The 20,487-nt window shown below is 43.1% G+C and overlaps 1 protein-coding gene across 5 annotated transcripts; it reads right to left on the bottom strand.

The window, feature by feature from the left end:
* Positions 1–37: 37 nt before the first annotated feature.
* LOC119860431 (intracisternal A particle-promoted polypeptide) lies at positions 38–20,069 on the bottom strand. Of its 5 annotated transcripts, none has more exons than XM_038414147.2 (10): positions 19,890–20,069; positions 18,533–18,710; positions 18,367–18,456; positions 16,614–17,045; positions 15,416–15,571; positions 13,788–13,955; positions 9,492–9,629; positions 7,224–7,346; positions 3,525–3,745; positions 38–2,334 (listed from the first exon to the last, which is right to left on the bottom strand). In XM_038414147.2, the coding sequence occupies exons 3-10, from the start codon at positions 18,449–18,451 to the stop codon at positions 2,110–2,112; spliced, it is 1,548 nt and encodes a 515-aa protein (XP_038270075.1). In that variant the 5' UTR covers positions 18,452–18,456; positions 18,533–18,710; positions 19,890–20,069; the 3' UTR covers positions 38–2,109. The 5 variants fall into 5 exon arrangements, with proteins under 5 accessions (XP_038270075.1, XP_043376359.1, XP_038270074.1 ...); XM_043520424.1 differs by having other exon boundaries at positions 18,635–18,710; positions 19,890–20,067; XM_038414146.2 differs by having other exon boundaries at positions 18,367–18,710.
* Positions 20,070–20,487: the final 418 nt, after the last annotated feature.

Below are 20,487 nucleotides of genomic sequence, written 5' to 3'. Positions count from 1 at the left end.
TCCCAAAGACCCTTTAATCAAAGGATCTCACCACGAGTAAGGAAATACAATAAATATTTTATTTCAGAAGCACATTTCTTTGTAGCTTAAAAACAATCTGTCAATGTTTGCCTGGTTTAAAACTGTTTTTCTCAATGTTTGTCAGAAGTTAAACACAAAGTTTCAACAAGAAAAATCAAACTCATTTTTGTTACAGATAGCAGCAATACCACTTGCCATCATAACTAAAAAAAAGCACTCAGTGTAAAAACCACACAGTTCCATCATTACTTAGGTATACACTCATGACCTGCAGCTAGTTATGAGAAGTATACAGCAATTTAAAAGCAAACTCACCTAGCTCAAATTAAGGGTATGAGAAATAGGGGCTATTTCACAGCCATTAGAAGTCCTTCCTGAAGCAAAAGCATATAGGAGTTTAATTAAAGGATCAGAGAAACAAGCTCTCTGTTATATAGCAAAGGTCAGCAGGTGCAGTTAACATTTTTGTCCTTGAATATGTAAATTCTCAGGTTTTCAGAGTAGCTACCACACAAACTGGAGGCTTCCCCCCTTCCCCCCCCCCCAAACAACTTCGTACTGTGCAGGTAACATCCTTGATCTGGAAAGTGGGTGCCCCTCTGTCTACACAATGAAGGCTTCCCATTGCATTACACTTCCCATGCCGGTTTGTGTTCCAGAAGATTGTCTGATTCTGCCATGTTGGACAGTCTCATTTGTGACTTGTATCTAAGTCCCAGGTGACTTATTCAATCCCAGCCAAGACAATGCAGTAATATGGTGCAAACAGAAGCTTCAAGTACCAGGTGTGTTTTTTTGTTTAAGACAGGAAGATTAAAAAACTGGAAATGGTAAAATGCTAAAAAAATAAATATTTTCCCAATAAGCGCTCTCACGCTAAATATAGGACCTTTAAGACAATGGCAAAATGAACAAACAATAGTAGCATCACTTTGAAACGGAACACAGCCAATTTGTTACAATTTCTGTCTACTTCAACCTGGAAAAGGCAGGGTGCAAGCCAGAGGTGTCACCTTTGGAAATGGGAAAGAACAGCAGCATCTTGCAGAAGGGTGTCTATCCCACTACCCGACAGTCCCTGTATGTGTGTACATGTGCACAGGGTAATCCCTTCCAGAAAAGAGTGAAGGCAGAAGGAAGAGTGGGCATTATAAGAAGAGGTGATGACATTCCCAACTGAAAAGCTCAGTAAAAATCCTATGACCAGCACACAGATTAAACATTTGAGTCAGTGGTGTCACTTCTTGAAAAAGTAGGGAAGGGAAAGTCCACACTTGGGTGGATAGGAGCACCTGCCACCCACAGGGAAACAGGACACTAGTATGATAATAGCATGAACAACAATATTACGTTGAGCTTTACAGGAAGAGAAGCAGTGGAGTCAGACTGTTGGCCACTTATCACCAGATCCTTTATCCAGAAAACCTATTGGGGGACAAAGGACAATTCACCTCCAGTTAATTTCTAGGGTGCTTGTCCAGAAGCTGAAGAGAACCTCAAGTGAGATGAGGCTGCAACTGGAACTATACTTTTTTTTTTTTTTTTAAACCAGCCTCACCTGGCACATTTGCTACCAGCAAAAGACAACTCCTAATGCTAAGGAAACAGCCAAGCTGCTCTTTACACAGCTAGGGCTTTATCTGAAGTAAAGGAATCACCCTCTGGGTTTTAAGTCCTGCAAATGATACTAGCTTTGTTCCATCATGGGAACACAGAGGAGTTTCAAGTCAGCCCAGCACACAGGAAAGATAATCTCTCAGATGAGGTCAAATTTGCCAAATAGTCCCCAGTTGTTTCACATTCAATTAGCTTAATCTAGTCATGAAAAGCATTTCTGCTCTCAACAGATGGTACTTCATGAAACAGACTTTGGATTGGCCAGTTGTCATTTTAGGGGCAAATTAATTCTCTTTTGCTCAGAAAAAGCCCTTTAAACCTACCTGAGATCTGCTCCCCTAGCAGCTCCACATGAGAGCCATGTAGTGGAAGAGGATCCTGGCCAAAGAAGCATGAAACCTCATTGTCTATAGAAAGCCAGATGCTCATCCTTCCCCCGCTAATCTTCCTCAAGTTCTTTGAAGATCTATTTCATAACACAGCCACACCTCCTTCACAGCGGCTGGTGATCATGTTTGATATTTCAGTCCATGTGTCCATATGAGGATTATAAACTTCAACGGAGTCCGAGGTCACTGGGGCAGCGAAATCATGACTAGAAGCTCGGCCTCCGGAGGCATAAAGAAGTCCATTCACAGCCACAACACACACACCAGCTCTGGGTACCTTCATCGGTGCAACCTCAACCCATTTCTCCTAATGAGGGGAGAAATTTTTTAAAAAAAGTTATACACACACATACACACAATTTTTTTTTTTTAAATAATCAGAAAATAGCTGTGCTATAATTAAGCCCCTTAGGCATAAGTATCCATCCTCCACCACTTCCCAAGAAAATAACTCTAGACATTTCAATAAACTTAAAGTCCCCCAAATGACCACTTAATTACTGTAAGCAGACTCAAACATGCTAACAACAACAACAACAACAGTAGTACCGTACATATATGTGATCCCTTCTACCCTGAAAGATCCCAAAGCACTTTGCAAAGATGAACTTGATCCTGCAAACCCTTAATTATTCTCATAAGCAGTTCCATTGATGTAAGGTTTTGTGAGAACAGGCCATCTATGTACACCTCTGGGGTAGAGCACAACAGCTGTTTAGCATTGCACAGGAACAGCACACAATCATTTGAGACAAGAAGTGAAGAAAACTACATCCCCATTGCAAATTAAAGGGATTGTAGGAAGGCAAAAATGTAAAAACCACCAGGACTGTCAGCACTACTCTTATGAAAAGTGCCACAGGAACCTACAGAACCACAGTAACCAGAACTTAAGTCAGAACCTACAGACAGCACTGTGATTTCTAACACCATTTTGGGATACTGGTTTGGTACTGATTTGGAGGGAAAAGCAATAACAGCACCACTGCAGAGCTGGTTTTATGGTAAATTCCATGGTATCAAATAAACCTGTCTACTATCTGGAGTAATATATTGAACAATCTATAGCAGAACTGCTCTTCCACATTCCCCAGAGTATTTAGTAGCTACAATCCTTCTGTTTATTGTTAGTGTGTTGGTTAGCTTCCAGTTACCCAGAAGAACACTCACATGCTTTTCAAACACTACATGATTAAGATTAGATCGATATACTCAAAGATCAGCAAGTGTACAGACACCACCTCAAAGACCCCTGAAGTGTAGTTTCCAGATTACTGATGGGGAGCAAACAGGAAATGGAGCTTGTTTTAAAATGTTTATCTCATCAACTTGAGATTTGTTCTCACCAGGTACATAACGCCTAAGGTGACAACACAATCTACCACTATGAAGAGTAAAAAAAGTTATGGGGGAACAGGCAGCAAGTATTAGCATCTTTATACATCCTAATAAATGAAGCTGTAGTCTGCTGCAAGATTCCTAGGCACTCTACTGTACCTCTTCGAAGGAATACCTCTCTACAGTAGGAAGTGCATCTTGCGTCTCATTCCATCCTCCAACAGAATAGATGCAATCGTTGAGGGCAGCTATGCCAAGGTACGCCCTTTGGGTGCCCATTGGAGGAAGTGTAGACCAGCGTTGGGATATTGGATCATAGACTTCAACAGAACGTAGCTCGACTCCTTCACTGCTGATGCCCCCGACAATGTAAATTAAACCTGGAGAGACAGAGCTTTTCCTATTACATCTATGCTTAGGCAGAGCAGGCATCACAGAACAGAGGTTTAATTGTATATCGCACAATACTAATTTGATCCTTTCATTAAAATCAATCACTTAAGAATGGAAACCAACATCTTCTATTGGCCCAGAAACAACATATTACCCCCCTTGTGGTTTGTATGTCTACACTGCAACAAATAAAGACAAAACAAAACACCACGGCAGCAAGTCAGAGCCCAGATCAACTGACTCAGGCTCATGCTACAGGGCTACAAATAGCAGTGTAGAAATTTAGGCCTGGGTTGGAGCCCAGGCTCTGAGACCCCTCCCTCCTCTCCAGGTTTCCGAGCCCAGGCTCCAGCCTAAGCCCAAACACTACACTGCTGTAAGCCCCAAACTGCAAGCCTGAGGCAGTTAACCTAGGCTCCGAGACTCGAGACTCGCTGCAATTGTTTGTTGGCATTTTTTGCAGGGTAGACGTTCACAGGTGGAGCTTGGGATGGGGTGGAGACAAGGGAGAGCGTTGCCCTCCCCAAACTGCAAGCTTCAGGGGCAGGCAGCCTAAGTGTGCAATGCAATGAGTTCTGCAGAGGAGACAGGAAAGGTGCTGCTCCCAGTTTGCACCCCTGAGGCAGGGAATCAGAATTTTGTTTATAAACAGACCTATTAGCAGGTGATTAAGGAAAGGCTGTTAGAATGTTTCTTAAAGTTAAATGACCTGTTCCAAGCTTGGTGAAGTGCAAAAAAAAAAGTAAGTAATTGTTGATTTTTCTACAATTGTTTCAATTGTTCTATTCAAGAAGTAGTAAAAAAGTTACTAATATATCTTTCTTTGAGAAGATAACTGGTTTTTCAGACAAAGGAAATGCAGTAGATCTAATTTAGCAGGATGTCAGTAAAGCATTTGATACAGTTCCACATGAGAAATTATTAATTAAATTGGAGAAGATGGGCATTAATATGAGAACTGAAAGGTGGATAATGAACTGGTTACAGGGAAGACAACAACAGGTCATACTGAAAGGTGAACTCTCAGGGTAGAGGAAGGTTACTAGTGGAATTCCTCAGGGATCAGTCTTGGGACCAACCTTCTTTAAACTGAGTGTGGAACAAAAAGTAGGAGTGTGCTAATAAAATCTGCAGATGACACAAAGTTGTTAGGTATTGCCAATACCGAGGAGGACTGGAATACCATACAAGATCTGGATGACCATGTAAATTGGAGTAATAAGAAATAGGATGATACTTAATAGTGCACGGTCATGCATTTAGGACTAACAATAAGAATTTTTGCTATAAGCTGGGGACTTATCAATTGGAATCAACAGTAGAGGAGAAAGAGCTGGGGGTATCGTTGATCACAGGAAGACTATGAGCCATCAATATGATGCAGCTGTGAAAAGGCTAATGCAGTCCTGGGGTGCATTAGGTGATGTATTTCCAGTAGAGACAGGGACATACGAGTACTGTTATACAGGGCACTGGTGAGACCTCATCTGGAATGCTGTGTGCAATTCTGGTCTCCCATGTTTAAGAAAGATTAATTCATGTGTATGATAAACCCATTGTTTCATGTTCTCTGTGTGTGTGTGTATATAAATCTCTCCTCTGTTTTTTCCACCAAATGCATCCGATGAAGTGAGCTGTAGCTCACGAAAGCTTATGCTCTAATAAATTTGTTAGTCTCTAAGGTGCCACAAGTACTCCTTTTCTTCAAACTGGAACAGGTGCAGAGAAGGGCTACTTGGATGATATGAGGAAAGGAAAACCTATCTTATGAGAATAGACTCAAAGAGCTTGGCTTGTTCAGTCTAAGGGTATGTCTACACTTGCAGAGTTTTTGTGCTGCAAGTTTCACCGGTGATAGGGAACCGCTGAAAGGAAAGTGCTGGTTTGTGACTCAATTCCTCAGGCATCAGAGAGAGTGTTTACATTAGCAGCACTTCCATCACAGATGAGAGCAGCGCTCTAGGGCAGCTATCCCACAGTGTAGCTCTCTCCAGTTTGACAGTGGATCTTGTGGAAAGTGGTGTGTGTGATCCCGGGGCATCCTGGGTCCCTGCACAGCCTCTTCTCCCCAAAGACTGATCAGTTCCAGTAGCTCAGCATTGCTCCAAGCAGGGGATGGTTTACTCTGTGGAACAGGCATTGTCACCTGGCCAGATAAGTGAGCACTTGCCAAGAAAACAGGAAAGGGAGTTTCAAAGTTCCCAGGGCTTTATAGGGGGAGGGGTGGATGTGTCAGTTTACCTGGCAACAGAGCAGCAGAGCTGCTGGCTAGAGTGGTCACCTAGGCACTATGGGATATCCTCTGGAGGCTAAAAGTTGTGTAAACAGGAAGAACTTGTCTTCACTTGCACATCACCGCAAAAGCATCACCAGTAAGAGCTGTACGCCTCTTGTGGAGGTGGTTTTTTTGGTTTTTTTTTGCGGTGAAACTTCTGAGTTTCACTGCAAAAAGTCATTGGCAAGTATAGACGGTCCCATGTTTTTTGCGCAAAAAAGGGACTTTTTCCGCTTTAAATGGCAAGTGTGGACATGCCCTAACCAATAGAAGGCTGAGTGGAGAGATGATTACTCTGTATTAATACATCAGAGGGATAAATACTAGGGAGGGAAAGGAGTTATTTAAAGTTAAGCATCAATGTGGACCCCAGAACAAATACATTATAAACTGGCCATCAACAAGTTTAGGCTTGAAATTAGGTGAAGGTTTCTAACCATCAGAGGAGTGAAGTTCTGGAGTAGCCTCCCCAGAGGAGTAGTGGGGGGGGGGAACCCTAACTGGCTTCAAGAATGAGCTTGATAAGTTTATGGAGGAGACAGTATGAAACAGTGTGTGGCCCATTGGCAACTGCCTGCTGCTAAAATCGCCAATAGCTGAAGATGGGACACTAGATGGGGAGGGCTCCGAGTTATAACCCTTCAGCCTGAGTCAGCTGAGACAAGCCAACCACATGTGTTTTATTGCATTGTGGATATACCCTAAGTTAGCGGAGGAAACCCACTTGTGAGGCCTGAGTGAAAATATTTATTAAAAACATTCATACAAGATGCATCTCTGGACCTCTGTCTTTTGAGATGGTCAATACTGGCTGGACTTCATGTTCACAACCACAGGAAAACTATTTTCCAGGGTAACTGACAGGGCAGGGCAAAATTTTCTAAGCTGGTTTATTAAATCTTGGGTTTATATTTTTGTTAGATGAGTGGAGACCTTTAGGTTCAAGTTCCACAGAAATAAAACAAACAATGTATCAGAAAAGGGGAAATGGCGGAAAGGATGAGAACCACTGATACACTCACAAAGCTGAAAGCACCACAGAGCTCAAGATGTTTTACAAAGTTGCAAGGCAGACACAGGTAGGAATCCCTGACTGAAATGTAAAGCTTCAGATTCCTTATACAGTACAACTACTCTCTGAACTATTGGTTATTATTCATGTGGGAAAGCCATAACCAAAAACCACTCACCTTGCATTTCACAACACCCAAAATAGTAGCGGGGCACAGACATACTGCCCACTATCTCCCAGCTATTTAATTCAGGGTCAAATCTTTCAATTGTGTTGCCGATTTCTGCTCCAACCCAGCCTCCTGCAAAAAGGAAACATGCAGGTAAAGTTTGATGACACAGAACTAGGGGTCTTTTTTTTGGTTGTTTTTTTAAATATCTATAAAAGTGGATATGTCCTTGTATCAGTGACTTATAAGGTCAGGTTCAATAGGCTGCATGTTTGTATACAAGGGAAATATGAATGCTTACAATATATGACAAAACCACCTGGTTTAAATAACCAATTAAATGCAAGAGAGATTCAGAGTCCAAATTGCACTACCAAAGATAATTATGGAAGGAAATACCTCAGTATGATTCAACAAAAGCACGTGTAAAACAGAGAAAACAATTATAAGGCTAGCAAGTCTTATGTTTCAGGGCAGGAGGAGATCACCACCTAGGGAAAACAATTTCCTCCATGTTATTAGTACTGAATAATTATGGGCACTATGGCATGTATGAAACATCTGGAATTGGCCACTTTTGGAGACAGGATACTAGACTTGATAAGATATTGGGCTGTTTTGTTCTAGCAATTAAAATGTTCCGATAACTTTCACTCCAAATATCTTTTACTTTTAGCATATTAGATTTTTGTTACACTTCAGCATTTCAGAGTAGCAGCCGTGTTAGTCTGTATTCGCAAAAAGAAAAGGAGTACTTGTGGCACCTTAGAGACTAACAAATTTATTAGAGCATAAGCTTTCGTGAGCTACAGCTCATTTCATCGGATGCATCCGATGAAGTGAGCTGTAGCTCACGAAAGCTTATGCTCTAATAAATTTGTTAGTCTCTAAGGTGCCACAAGTACTCCTTTTCTTTTTGCACTTCAGCATTTGGTTTTTAAAATCTCTCAAACACCTAATCTGTGAAGCAATATTTAGAAGACAGTGATAAGGATGACATGCACACAGCTATGAATTACTTTTGACACATGCATAGCAGCCGATGTCAGATTTTCCATTTGCTTATTGTTTAAACAATTACAAGTCCAAATAAAGCATAATTAAGGATCTGCTCTCCCCTTACCATTCCGCCCCTCATTTCTTTGTATAACAGTCTATTTTACAGGGAAATGTTACATTAAGCGCTTAAGTGATATGGGAGAATCTTGTAAGATTCTTGGGAGAATCTTGTAACTTTGCCCAGTTACAGAAATAAGATTCTTTTGGAGTTCTGCTCAATAAGGTGGGTGGAAAATTACAAGTGCTGGATATTTACTTTTGTTATATGCAAATATTAAATAGCACCAGAAATGAGTGTTGTGTTTTATAGATAGGATAACCACACAGGCCCTGTTCAGAGAAGCTAACACTCTAGGGCTCTTATCCTGCAACAGACTGTTTACAGGAGGATTGCTGCACCTACACAGAATCCTGATTACTTCAGTAGGGCTTCAAGCACAGTAATACGCTTGTGTGCTATCGATTGTAGGATTGCAGCACAGATAAGATCTATGATGAGACTCAGGGAAAGGTAACATCAGACAGGTGATCACAAGATTGTGAAGCAACTTGTTTTTGCAAGTCACATATGTTGGTAGTTCCTTATTTTAAAAGAAGATACATTTTATTAGGCTGACATGGTGGTGAAGGTCTATTTAGCTGAAAGCTTTTGAGAAATATGTATTTAAGTTCTTACAACAATTTAGGAGTGAGCCTGGCTGTTAAGAGCAGATGGACTTCTCAGTTCTTGTCTCAGCTCTGCAACTGAACTTGTTGGACAAGTCACTTAACCTCTCTTTACCTCAGTTTTCCTATCCATCCATCACAGAGGGCTGTCAGGCTTAATGTCCAATAAAGCACAGATTCTCAGATAAAGATACTATAGTAAGTAGAAAGTCTGACTAGGTGTTTTGGAATGCTTTTTAAAAAAACAACAAAAAAACAAAAACAAAAACAGATTAACTTGCATACACATATTTTGGTCTGGGTATTATGGAGTCATTCTGAGAATACATGTTATTCCATCGGTTGGCTAAGATGCTTCACTTGGAAATGATGGCACCTCCCCTATGAGCACTCACAAAAACACCCGTCAGCTGCAAGTTACAAGTAACCACTGATTTTTAACTCTCAGTGTTATAGGATTTTAATGTTAATATTTAAACTCCGCAAACTGATTTGATCCGATGAACTAATGGCTTTAAAACCAGCTTTACTGAAAGGAAACTGTATAGTTACCCAAAGCATAGATAGCACCATAACATGCACATACTCCAAGTCCACACCGAGGATGGTTCATGGAGGCCACAGTTGTCCACTGCTTAATAATAGGATCGTAGCATTCAGTACAGTCAAAGATCATTGAATCCTTCTCTCCTTGGTAGAAAAAAGGCAGAAACAAATAGATTAGTTAGATTAGATTAGATGGAACAGTGGTTCTCAACCTATTTACCATTGTGGGCCGCATCCACACAATATTATGTTACCTATAGGACATCCTCAGGGCCACAGCTGTATGTAGGCTGAGAACTAGTGAGTTAGAATATTTTGCAATTCAGATATACAGGAACCGCCCATCGCGTATAGTATCTGAATTGAGGCCATTGCTCTCATCTTGCCAAAGTGAAACAGCAACAAAAACCTTGTCTACACCAGAAAACTGAATTAGCGCTGAAAATGGTTTTCAGCAATGATTTCCCAAAACAGCTGTGAGTGAAACATTGCAGCACTGTGCTTCTGCATGAAATATTTAACTCTACAGTGCTATTACTAACATAGGTAGGAAAAAACAGGTGGGTTTTTTGTTTTTTTAAGGACTATAGCATTTAACATTACAGTATATCTGTTTCCTTTTACAACATGTACACACTACATTCATTTTAGACAGACTGAGCTAACTTTCCCATATCCTGGACACCACCAGCTGAGAACAGGAAACTCTGGTTTTGTAATGGAGTTTATATTACACTGAGGTGTAATTTAAGCTGACAATTTTATTAAATGTGCCATTTGGTCCCAAGGAACAACAGGGAAATGCTCCATGAATCACTAACTGGTTAAAAGACAGGAAACAAAAAGGCAGGAATAAATGGTTTCCCCATTCGAGAGAGGTGAACAGCAGGGTCCTCCAAGGATCTGTACTGGGACCGGTGCAGTTCAACATATTCATAAATGATCTGGAAGAGGGGGTGAACAGTGAGGCAGCAAAATTTGCAGATGATACAAAATTACTAAAGATAGTTAACTCCAGAGCAGACTGCGAAGAGTTACAAAGGGATCTCAATAAATTGGGTAACTGATTACCAAAATGGCAGATGAAATTGAATGTTGGTAAGTGCAAAGTAATGCACATTAGAAAACATAATCCCAACTACACATATAAAATGATGGGGTCTAAACTAGCTGTTACCACTCAAGAAAGAGATCTTGGAGTCATCCTGGATAGTTCCCTGAAGAACATCTGCTCCATGTGAAGCAGTAGTCAAAAAAGTTGACTGAATGTCAGGCCTACTAGGAAAGGGATAGATAATAAAATAGAGAATATCATAAAGCCACTATGTAAATCCATGGTACACCTACAACGTGAATAGTGAAATTGGAAAAGTACAGAGAAGGGCAACAAAAATGATTAGGAGTATGGAGAAGCTTCCATATGAGGAGAGATTAAGAAGACTGGGACTGTTCATCTTAGAAAAAAGAAAACTAAGGGGGGATACGATAGAGGTCTATAAAATCGTGACTGGTGTGGAGAACGTAAAGTGTTATTTACCCCTTCACATAACTCAAGAACCAGGGGTCACCCAATGAAATTAATAGGCAGCAGGTTTAAAACAAACAAAAGGAAGGACTTCTTCATACAACGCACAGTCAACCTGTGGAACTTGTTGCCAGGGGATTTTGTGAAGGCCAAAAAGTATAACAGGGTACAAAAAAGAATTAGATAAGTTTAAAGGAGGATAGGTCCATCAGTAATTATTAGTCAAGATGGTTAAGGACACAACCCCATGCTTCAGGTGTTTTTAAACCTCCAACTGCCAGAAGCTGGGAGTGGACAACAGAGGATGGATGACTTGAAATTTCCCTGTTCTGTTCATTCTCCCTGAGGTCTCTGGCACTGGCCCCTGTCAGAGACAGGATACTGGGCTAGGTGGACCATTGGTCTGACCCAGCAGTATGGCAATCCTTATGATCTAGTCCCACCTTTTGGAAGAATGGAAAATACATCAAAACTGCTAAGGACTCTCCGATACTATTTAATTTGGAGCACCAGCAATAACATCCATATAACTTGGCCCCAAAGAGCACAAACACACACTTAAAAGACAAAGCCATTTCTGACCTTGGTCTGCAGGAGATATTTTTCCAGTTAGTACACAAGTTAATGCACATTTCACTCAGGTATTCATGACTAAGCCATATTTTAACCTATTTGTCAGAATATGAGACTCTTCCTATAACAATGTTCCCTTAACACTGATAGTATGGTAACAACAACAAAACTCCTACACTGCCCTATTCAGAAGTAAAGTATAATAGTTATAAAGTAAAAATTTGACATATGTTTAAGGAAGTAACATCACAATGCAAGATGCTCCTGAAATATATTCAATGCATTCAGCAAACAAGTCACAATAATAGAAGACACTAACTCTAATGAAAGGCAAGCTTCCAGTAAATTTCTATTTGTTCTTTTAAGAAAAAAGAAAAATGAGAAAGATTCAAGTGTAGGTCCATTATATAACAGAGAAGGAGAGCTAATAAAATGGACGACATAAAGAAGGCTGAGGTGTTTAATGCCTAGTGTGCTTCAGTCTTCACTAAAAAGCTTAATGGTGACAAGATACTCAGCACAATTAGCAATAAGGGGAAAGAACACAAGCCAAAGTAGGAAAAGACCAGGTTAAACAATATTTACCTATGTTAGATGTATTCAAATTGGCAGGGCCTGATGAAATTCTTCCTAGGGTATTTAAGGAACTAGCTGAAGCAATCATGGAACCATTAGCAATCATCTCTGAGAACTCATGGATGATGGGTGAGGCCTCAGAGGACTGAGAAGGGCAAACACAGCACCTCCCTTTAAAAGGGGGGGGACAAAGAGGACCTGGGGAATTACAGACCAGGCAGCCTAACTCTAATACCTGGAAAAATACTGGAACAAATTATTAAACAATCAGTTTGTAAGCATGTGGGGGATAACAGGTTTATAACTAGTAGCCAGCATGGATTTGCCAAGAACAAATCATGCCAAACAAACCCAATTTCCTTCTTCAACAGGGTTACTAGCCTGGTGGATAGAAGGGAAGCAGTAGACATGATACTTCTTGATTTAAGAAAGCCTTTTGACACAGCCCCCCATGACATTGTCATAAACAAACTAGGAAAATGTGATTTAGATGAAAATTACTATAAAATGGGTGCACAACTGGTTGAAAGACCACACTCAAAGAGTAGTTATCAACAGTTTGCTGTCTAACTGGGAGGACCTATCTAGTGGGGTCCCATACGGCCAGTACTGGGTCCAGTAATATTTTCATTTATGAGTGGATAACTGAGTGGAAAGGATCCTTACAAAATTTGTGGATGACACCAAGCTGGGAGAGGTTGCAAGACCTAGAGTACAGGATTAGAATTCAAAACAACCTTGACAGATTAGAGAATTGATCTCAGTTCACAAGATGAAATTCAGTAAAAACAAGTGCAAAGTACTACACTTCGGAAAGGAAAAATCAAGTGCACAATTACAAAATAGGGAACAAGTGGCAAGGTGGTAGTACTGCTGAAAAGAATCTGCGGGGGCTATAGTGGTCCACAAATTGAACATGAGTCAAGGTGATGCCATTGCAAAAATGGCTAACATTATTCTGGGGTATTTTAAAGAGGAATGTCACATGTAAGAGACAGAGGTAATTATCTCTCTCTACTCAGCACTAATGAAGCCTCAGCTGAAGTACTCTGTCCAATTCTGGGGACCACACTTTAGGAAAGAAGTTGATAAACTGGAGAGTCTCTAGAGGAGAATGACGAAAAAATTAAAAGCTTTAAAAAACCCCAATCTATGAAGAAAGGTTTAAAAAAGTGGATACATTTAATCTTGAGAAAAGAAAACTAAGGGGTGTCCTGTCAAATATATTAAGGGCTGATATAAAGACAGGGATCAATTTTTCTCCATGTCCACTGAAGGTAGGACAAGAGGTAATGAGTTTAAATCAGCAGCAAGAGAGATTTAGGTTAGCCATTAGGAAAAATTTTCAACTATAAATTCTGGAACAGGCATCTAAGGGAGGTTGTGGAATCCCCATCACCGGAGGTTTTTAAGAGCAGGTTGAATAAACACCTACCAGGAATTGTCTAGGTATACTAGCTTCTGCCTCAGCACATATGGCTGGACTGGATAACCTCATGAGGTCCCTTCTAGTCCTACATTTCTATCGTTTTACTAAAATTACAGTCTCCAGGGACTTTACAATGGGCAACACCCCACCATCATCTGATTATAGGGACCCAAAGTAATATATTCCTTTCATCCTTCACCTCCAATAGCATAAACCATTCCTCCCACCACTGCCACGCCCAGACCGCTGCGAGCCTGGTGAAGTGAAGACACAGTGGTCCAGTAGTGACTGAAGGTGTCAAAACGCTCCACACAACTGAGGGCTCTGCTGTCACTCCAGCGTCCCCCCTGCAGTCGAGTATATCCACCTAGGCAACAGATAGAAAGTACATGCATAAAGTTAGCAGCTCTCCCTCGGCAAGGTCCTAGCCAATTCTAATGCAATGGTTCAAGTGTTACAAAAAGCCAGAATAATAGCGAAAGATATTATAAAGTGACTAACATCTTTCTTCAGTGCAATCATGCCTATGCCAATGCTCATGTATCAGACTTCTTCCTTCAGCAGGGAACTTCAGAAACTATTCCAGCAGAGAAATCAATATTGTTTTTAGTGTTTGAAAAAATCACTGGGGAGGCAGCGTGGTCTAGTGCAGAGAGCTCTTGATTGGGACTCAGGAGACCTGGGTTCTATTCTTGGCCTGCTGGAGTGATCTTGGGCAAGTCACTTTCCCTCCCTGTGCCACTGTTTCCCCATCTGTAAAATGGGATGATGATGCTGACCTCCTCTGAAAAGCGCTTTGAAATCGATTGATAATCTTATCTATTTGGGGATTCTAAACATTTGCTATAATAGCTGGATACAAACACCTTCCAGAGTATTAGAAACTGAAGCACCTTATCAATGGAAATTTTCTCCTAGATTTACTAAGTATCTGATGAAGGAAGAAGAATGATTTTGTGGTTAAGGCATAATACTAGGATAGTACTGAGACTTAGGAGGAGATAATGTTTTTAATGCCAGGCTCTGCCACAGATTGTTTCTGTGACCTTGGGCAATTCAATTCATCTCATCATTTCAGGCTCAGTTTTTTCATCTGAAAAATGAAGATGACTGTACCAACTTCAGAGGACCACTGGGAGGCTTAATTCAATATACGTTTGCAAAGCACTTTGAGACACCTGAATGAAAGGTGCTAGAGAAGGGCAAAGTAGCGTTATCTGACCTATATCTCATGATAATTTTGCAATTCTGAATACACCAACTCATGGAACGGTCACCTCCATTATTAGCAATAAGTGCTTCTGCACAAACTTCATTTCAGAGGTAAATATATCAAATGAACAATGGTACTACAAAATTTGAGTATAACCCCAAATGCAAAAGGCATAAGTATTCTTTGATTATATCCATCATTCATAAAAGACCTATTAATTTACAAAGATCTCCAGACTGATATAAAAATGCTTATTTTAAAGGGAAGAAACACAACACACTTAGGATGCAAGCTTTATACATATGTTCCATTTGTGAACAGTGCACATAACAGGCTGCATTATTGCTCTGCACCTGAGGCAAGCGATTCCTGAAAGACCACTCCAGACTATGATACTGCATTCAGGAAAGATGAAATATGAATGTATTTGTATTTTATACTATGCTCCAGTTATTTACCAATAAACACATTATTCACAATTGTAGTCCAGCAACAGAGTCACTGTATTAGATACACAACACTATTTTGGCAGCTACCTTTTGACAAAGATTTTAATGCAATATGAAACATCAAGTCACTGTTTTCTAAAAAAGTTAAAGCAACCAGATTCTAACCTACTGCATAAAGGTACTTCCTGGCTTTCCTCCGGGGACGAGCCTTAGATGCTTGCAGAAAATTGCTGACTTTGTTCTCTTTGGGAGATTTACAGACTTCACAGTATTCTTTCAAGAGGGTTTGCAGAGCCACCCGAAGGCTGAAATCTGAAACGTCTTGGAAAAGAAAAATTAAAAGGAGACATGAAAGAAAAAAAAAAAAAAACACCAAAACTCAGGACAACTATGAACACCAGTAATTGACTAACCCAAGGGAAAAATGTCAATCATCATCATCTCTCTCTGCTTCTCATATGACAAACCAATACAGATTTCAGCAGATTTTGAAAATTCTGGTCCAAAGTTTCACAAAGGCTTACTTTTAAAATCAAAATGTGAATATATATATTAAATACTCCTTGGGGCATTCTGCACCAAAATATTACAATTCTGCACACATTTTAAAATTCTGCAAATTTTATTTGTCAAAACAACACTACATAATCAAACCAGTTTCAATTATTTTGGTAACTTATTTCAAAATACTTGTCAGCAAGTATATCTGCAACAATACAGAAATTCCCCCAGGAGTAGAAAGTTAAAGAGACCACCTATGACAACCCAGTTCCTGTTTCTCTGTCCCCTTTCCCCACCCCACCCCCCAGAGCCCAGTTGTGGACACCCCCCCAGCCCAGATACCCCTGCCCCCTGCACATACACCCTAAAGCCCAGCCATGTGGCCATCCCCTGCCCAAATACCATCCCCTCCCCCCCCCCCCCCAGCTAAGGATCCAGAGGAAGAAACAGCAGGAGGCTCTTCTCCAGGCTTGCACAGAGTTTCCGGTGTGCTGCCCTCCCATTCCCTCAGGGCATGCTGGGAACTGCAGCTGCCAGGAACCCTGTAGCGCTCCCTCCCTGTCCCCCAGCAGTGTTTTCTGTGTACCAGCTGGGTCCAGTGGCCCCTAATGGTGGCTAGCAGCACAGCAGCCAATTTATGTGGGGGAAAGGAAATTCTGCGTGCACAACATTCATTTCTGCAAAATTCTGCATTGCGCAGTGGCACAGAATTCCTCTAGGAGAAATTAAACGACTCAACTTCTTTAGTACAACAGTCAGTTGTTACATTTTTAAACTGGAAAAAACAAAACCCCGTGATCCTTTACCAATGACAAATACTCCATCCAAACAAACATCTTCATTTTTCCTTTCTCTCTGTTACCTTCTATGTATTTTAAGAGTCTCTGGGATGGTAACAGAGGAAATCGAACTGGATCCAGCACTTCTACCACATGTTTCTTTCTTTTTCCCAGATCCTTCAAAATCCACTGCATTGCAGCTGTGAAAACTTGGTACTCATCCTCTACAGTAAGCTCTTCACTTCGCAAGATCTTAATAAGCTGCTCTTTAGTTAGCGCCAGGAACTCCTCACCACTCTGAGCTTCCAGAAAGTGAGCATGGATGTAATTCTCTGTGAACTCCTGTAGGTCATGGCAGGCAATTTGCTCAGAGAACTGGAAGAGTCCAATGCAGTTCAATGGGTCGATCTGTCCTTTCAGAAATTCACAGCAAAGGTCCACAACTTCAGTCAGCTGGAGCATGTCTGCTGCTACTATCAGCTCCTGAACATTACTCTCGCCAACATTCACTACTCCTGTATGCAGAGGACATGATGTGACAAACAGGCCACATTTCAGATGTTATAATAGCCTAAACAGTGCTAAGTCTTAGTCTTTTCCATTTGAGTTAAACATTTTGAACTAAACGTTCATTTGCTTTGCAAAATTACTCTCAGCTCAGTAATGCAGTAAGATGTTTACATGTATCTGAAAAGGAATTTATCTGGAAGTAGCATACTTATATTAAAATTGGTAAATACAAATATGAGGGATAACCCAGAACTCCTGTGAATCACAGACAAAGTCTTGTTGATTTTCTGCTGCATGGTTATTCCAGTGACTCATCTAACAAAGACCACAGCATAATTAAATAACTATGACCTACTTATGCTATGTTTATAGATGCATATAAAATTTCTTTGTCAGCAAAACACACAAAATATTCCCGTCTTGCTCCCTTTCTTTTAGGCCTTGATCCTGCAAAGGCTCTGCTTTAACTTGATGTCAATAGGAATATACATGTGCTTAAAGTTAAGAAATAGTAGGAGGAAGGAAGGAAGAAAATTCTTACTTAGATTATTGCTATCTAAACTTGTCTACCTACATGAGTGACTTGAGGATTCTGAATTTTTTTAAAAAATTATAGAGATAGATAGATAGATAGATAGATAGATAGATACAAACAAACAAACAAATAAATATCAGCTACCACTGAATGCCGCTCAACCTAGTCCTAATGGTTATCCGATTATTTGAAGGCATCAGAGCAAAGGTAGAGAAAGGATGGTGGCCTTACAGATCAGCTCAGGAAGGTGGTTCCAAATCTATGGAGTCTTCGGGAAGAAAAAGTGTAAAGTTGCGGGAGAAGCACCCAAACTGACAGTCAAGGCCAGCATCATTGGTGGAAAGGACCAACATGATAATGAAAACCAGCCAACTACATGTGTAGAAATATATACCTGCACATGCCTATAGTACGTGTATGTTTATATGTATCCAAACATTTATAGAGACAACACAAAGTACTGAATTTCTCCTCACTATACAAGCACTGTATTACAGCAGAACAGAATCTTAGAATGCAGAGATAGAGATAGAGACCTTTTAGATCCTCTAGTTCCTCTCCATGCCAGTACAGGACTAATTCCTATTGTACTTTTACAAATCTTTAGTCCAGCCGAGTTTTAAATGTGCTAAGGAATGGAACTTTCAGAACTGTACTGTAAGCTGCACAGGTCAGCAGGGTTTGAGGGTTTTACATTTAGGGTTTGAGCCAATCAATAATTGACATAGCACAAGGTATATGAAGTGAACATTCCACTTTTCATTCAGAATAGCAAACAAACGTAAATATACCTGTGTAAATAAAATCCAGGAGCATCTGAAAGATGCCAGCCTCTACTCCTAGGATCCGTACCACATCCTTTGAAGATTCTTTCATCCCTCCTGTGAACAGAGCAGCAAAGTAAGGGCTGCTTGCAGCCAAGACCAGGCGATGGACCTTAAATGCTTCTTCACCAACCTGGAGCTGCACATCACAGAAATTATTCCCACATCTCATCTTGTTCATCTGGGCGAGGATGAGACGGGCATGCATGTCTGAGGAGAAAGGGCTGTCGCCTACCCTGGGACAAGCCACACAAGCCATAATGATCACAGAGAAGACCAAAGGCTGCTGTCCATTGTCAGTCTCCAAGTGCCTAGGAAAGAGAATTAATAACTTGGGCAGGTTCATCTAGTGGAGTCAACACTCCCCATTATTACAGTAAGGGTTTTTTTTTTGATGAATTAAGGGAACTTGAAGTGCTGAGCATGGAGCACACAAAACTTTGCCCAACAGAGAGTCACAATGGAAACTTGCCACCAGTCCAAGTGACACACCTGTGTAAAGAACTATAACGGGTCACAGCTGCCCATCTCCAGTGAGGGGTGACCCCACTGATATGAAAAGCCACTGCATGCCATGCCCCACCTTGATCTCACTGGAAAGATCCGTCATCTCTGCTTGGCCCTTCGGGGGGGCATCATGCCCACAGGGTGGCACTGAGCAGATGGCAGCTACAGTCCGTTTCCCTGGGACACACCTGCATTAACGTGCAGGGGTCCATCGGGGATGGACAGGGGCTGTGGAGGGGCTGCACTGAGGCTAGAGTGCGAGAGAGAGGGAGAAGAGGGGCAGTGGCACAGGGGCTGGGAGCAGCTGGGGAGCGAAGCACAGCGGCGGGGGGCAGCGCAGGGGCCTGTGGGTGGGACAGTGCAGGGGCTGGAGGCGGGGGAGCGCAGGGAAAGGAGGCTTGAGATGGGGGGGGAGGAAGGCTTGGTGACTGGGGTAACGCAGAGGTTGGGAGTCCCGGGGGCGGCACATGAGAGGGAGGCTCGGTGACGGGAAGAAATGCAGGGGTCCAAAGGGCGACGGGGGGGGGCGCGCTCAGATGCTGAGGGTCCGGGGGGGCGGCACCGGGGAGGGGCTGAAGGGATGAGGGGCCGGGGGGGCGGCGCCGGGGGGCGCTCAGGGGCTGAGGGTCTGGGGGCGGCGCCGGGGGGGCGCTGAGGAGCCGGGGGGGCGGCGCCGGGGGGCGCTCAGGGGCTGAGGGTCTGGGGGCGGCGCCGGGGGGGCGCTGAAGAGCCGGGGGGGCGGCGCCGGGGAGCACTCAGGGGCTGAGGAGCCGGGGGGGGCTGCGCCGGGGGGGGCTCAGGAGCCGGGGGGGCGGCGCCGGGGGGGGCTCAGGGGCTGAGGGTCGGCGCCGGGGGGCGCTGAGGGGCCAGGGGGGCGGCGCCGGGGGGCGCTCAGGGGCTGAGGGTCGGCGCTGAGGGGCCGGGGGGGCGGCGCCGGGGGGCGCTCAGGGTCCGGTGGGGGCGGGGTTCCGATCCTCCCTCACCTTCTTCCCGCTCAGCGGAGCGCCGGGTCAGCGCCTTCCGGCCTCCCAGCAGCCTCTGCGCGCCGCAAAGCGGAGGCAGGGGAGACCCGACGAGGCGCAATGATCACGTGAGGGGGCCCCCCCGACACCAAGGTAGAACCGCGCATGCGCAACCCAACCGGCAGTTGGTTAGGCGCAGGCGCGCTTCTTGCCATTAGAGGTGTGACGTTATAATCCTTCGCCTCCCCCCCCATTCGCTGCTACTGGGCATGCTCAGTAACGCTGCCCGAGCCGCTGCCCCCGGGGGCCAAACTCGCTGCAGCCGGAGGGCGCGGCCGAGGGGTGACTAGGGGCGGGGCCGGGAGGTTTCCCCCTTGAGACCCCCCCGCTAATTCCCATCCTGGCATCCCCGCGGAGCCCCTCCCCCCCGACGCAGCGCCCCCCCGCTGAGCCCCCATCCCGCTCCCCACAGCCCTGGGGCCTGCGCGGGGGGGGGGAGAGTGACCCCAGTGCACCCTCTGCTCCGCTCCCCGCAGTACAGCCGCGAGGGAGCACCCATCGGCTCCCGCGCCCCGCCAAGCTCGTACCTGCTGCTCCTTGCAGCGCGCTGCCCCGTAGT

This window comes from Dermochelys coriacea, chromosome 8, assembly GCF_009764565.3.
Source record: "Dermochelys coriacea isolate rDerCor1 chromosome 8, rDerCor1.pri.v4, whole genome shotgun sequence".
In the NCBI taxonomy this organism is placed as follows: Eukaryota; Metazoa; Chordata; order Testudines; family Dermochelyidae; genus Dermochelys; species Dermochelys coriacea.
This window is presented reverse-complemented; position numbering and strand designations above follow the sequence as displayed.

Excerpts from the sequence above, each read along its gene's own strand:
- LOC119860431 (XM_038414146.2), bottom strand. The coding sequence starts at position 18,658 with ATGGCTTGTGTGGCTTGTCCCAGGGTAGGCGACAGCCCTTTCTCCTCA. Across the intron at positions 15,572-16,613 it reads ACTCTTAAAATACATAGAAG|ACGTTTCAGATTTCAGCCTT; the intron begins GTAACAGAGAGA and ends TTCTTTTCCAAG. Across the intron at positions 3,746-7,223 it reads TGGGTGTTGTGAAATGCAAG|GTTTAATTTACATTGTCGGG; the intron begins GTGAGTGGTTTT and ends CTGTCTCTCCAG.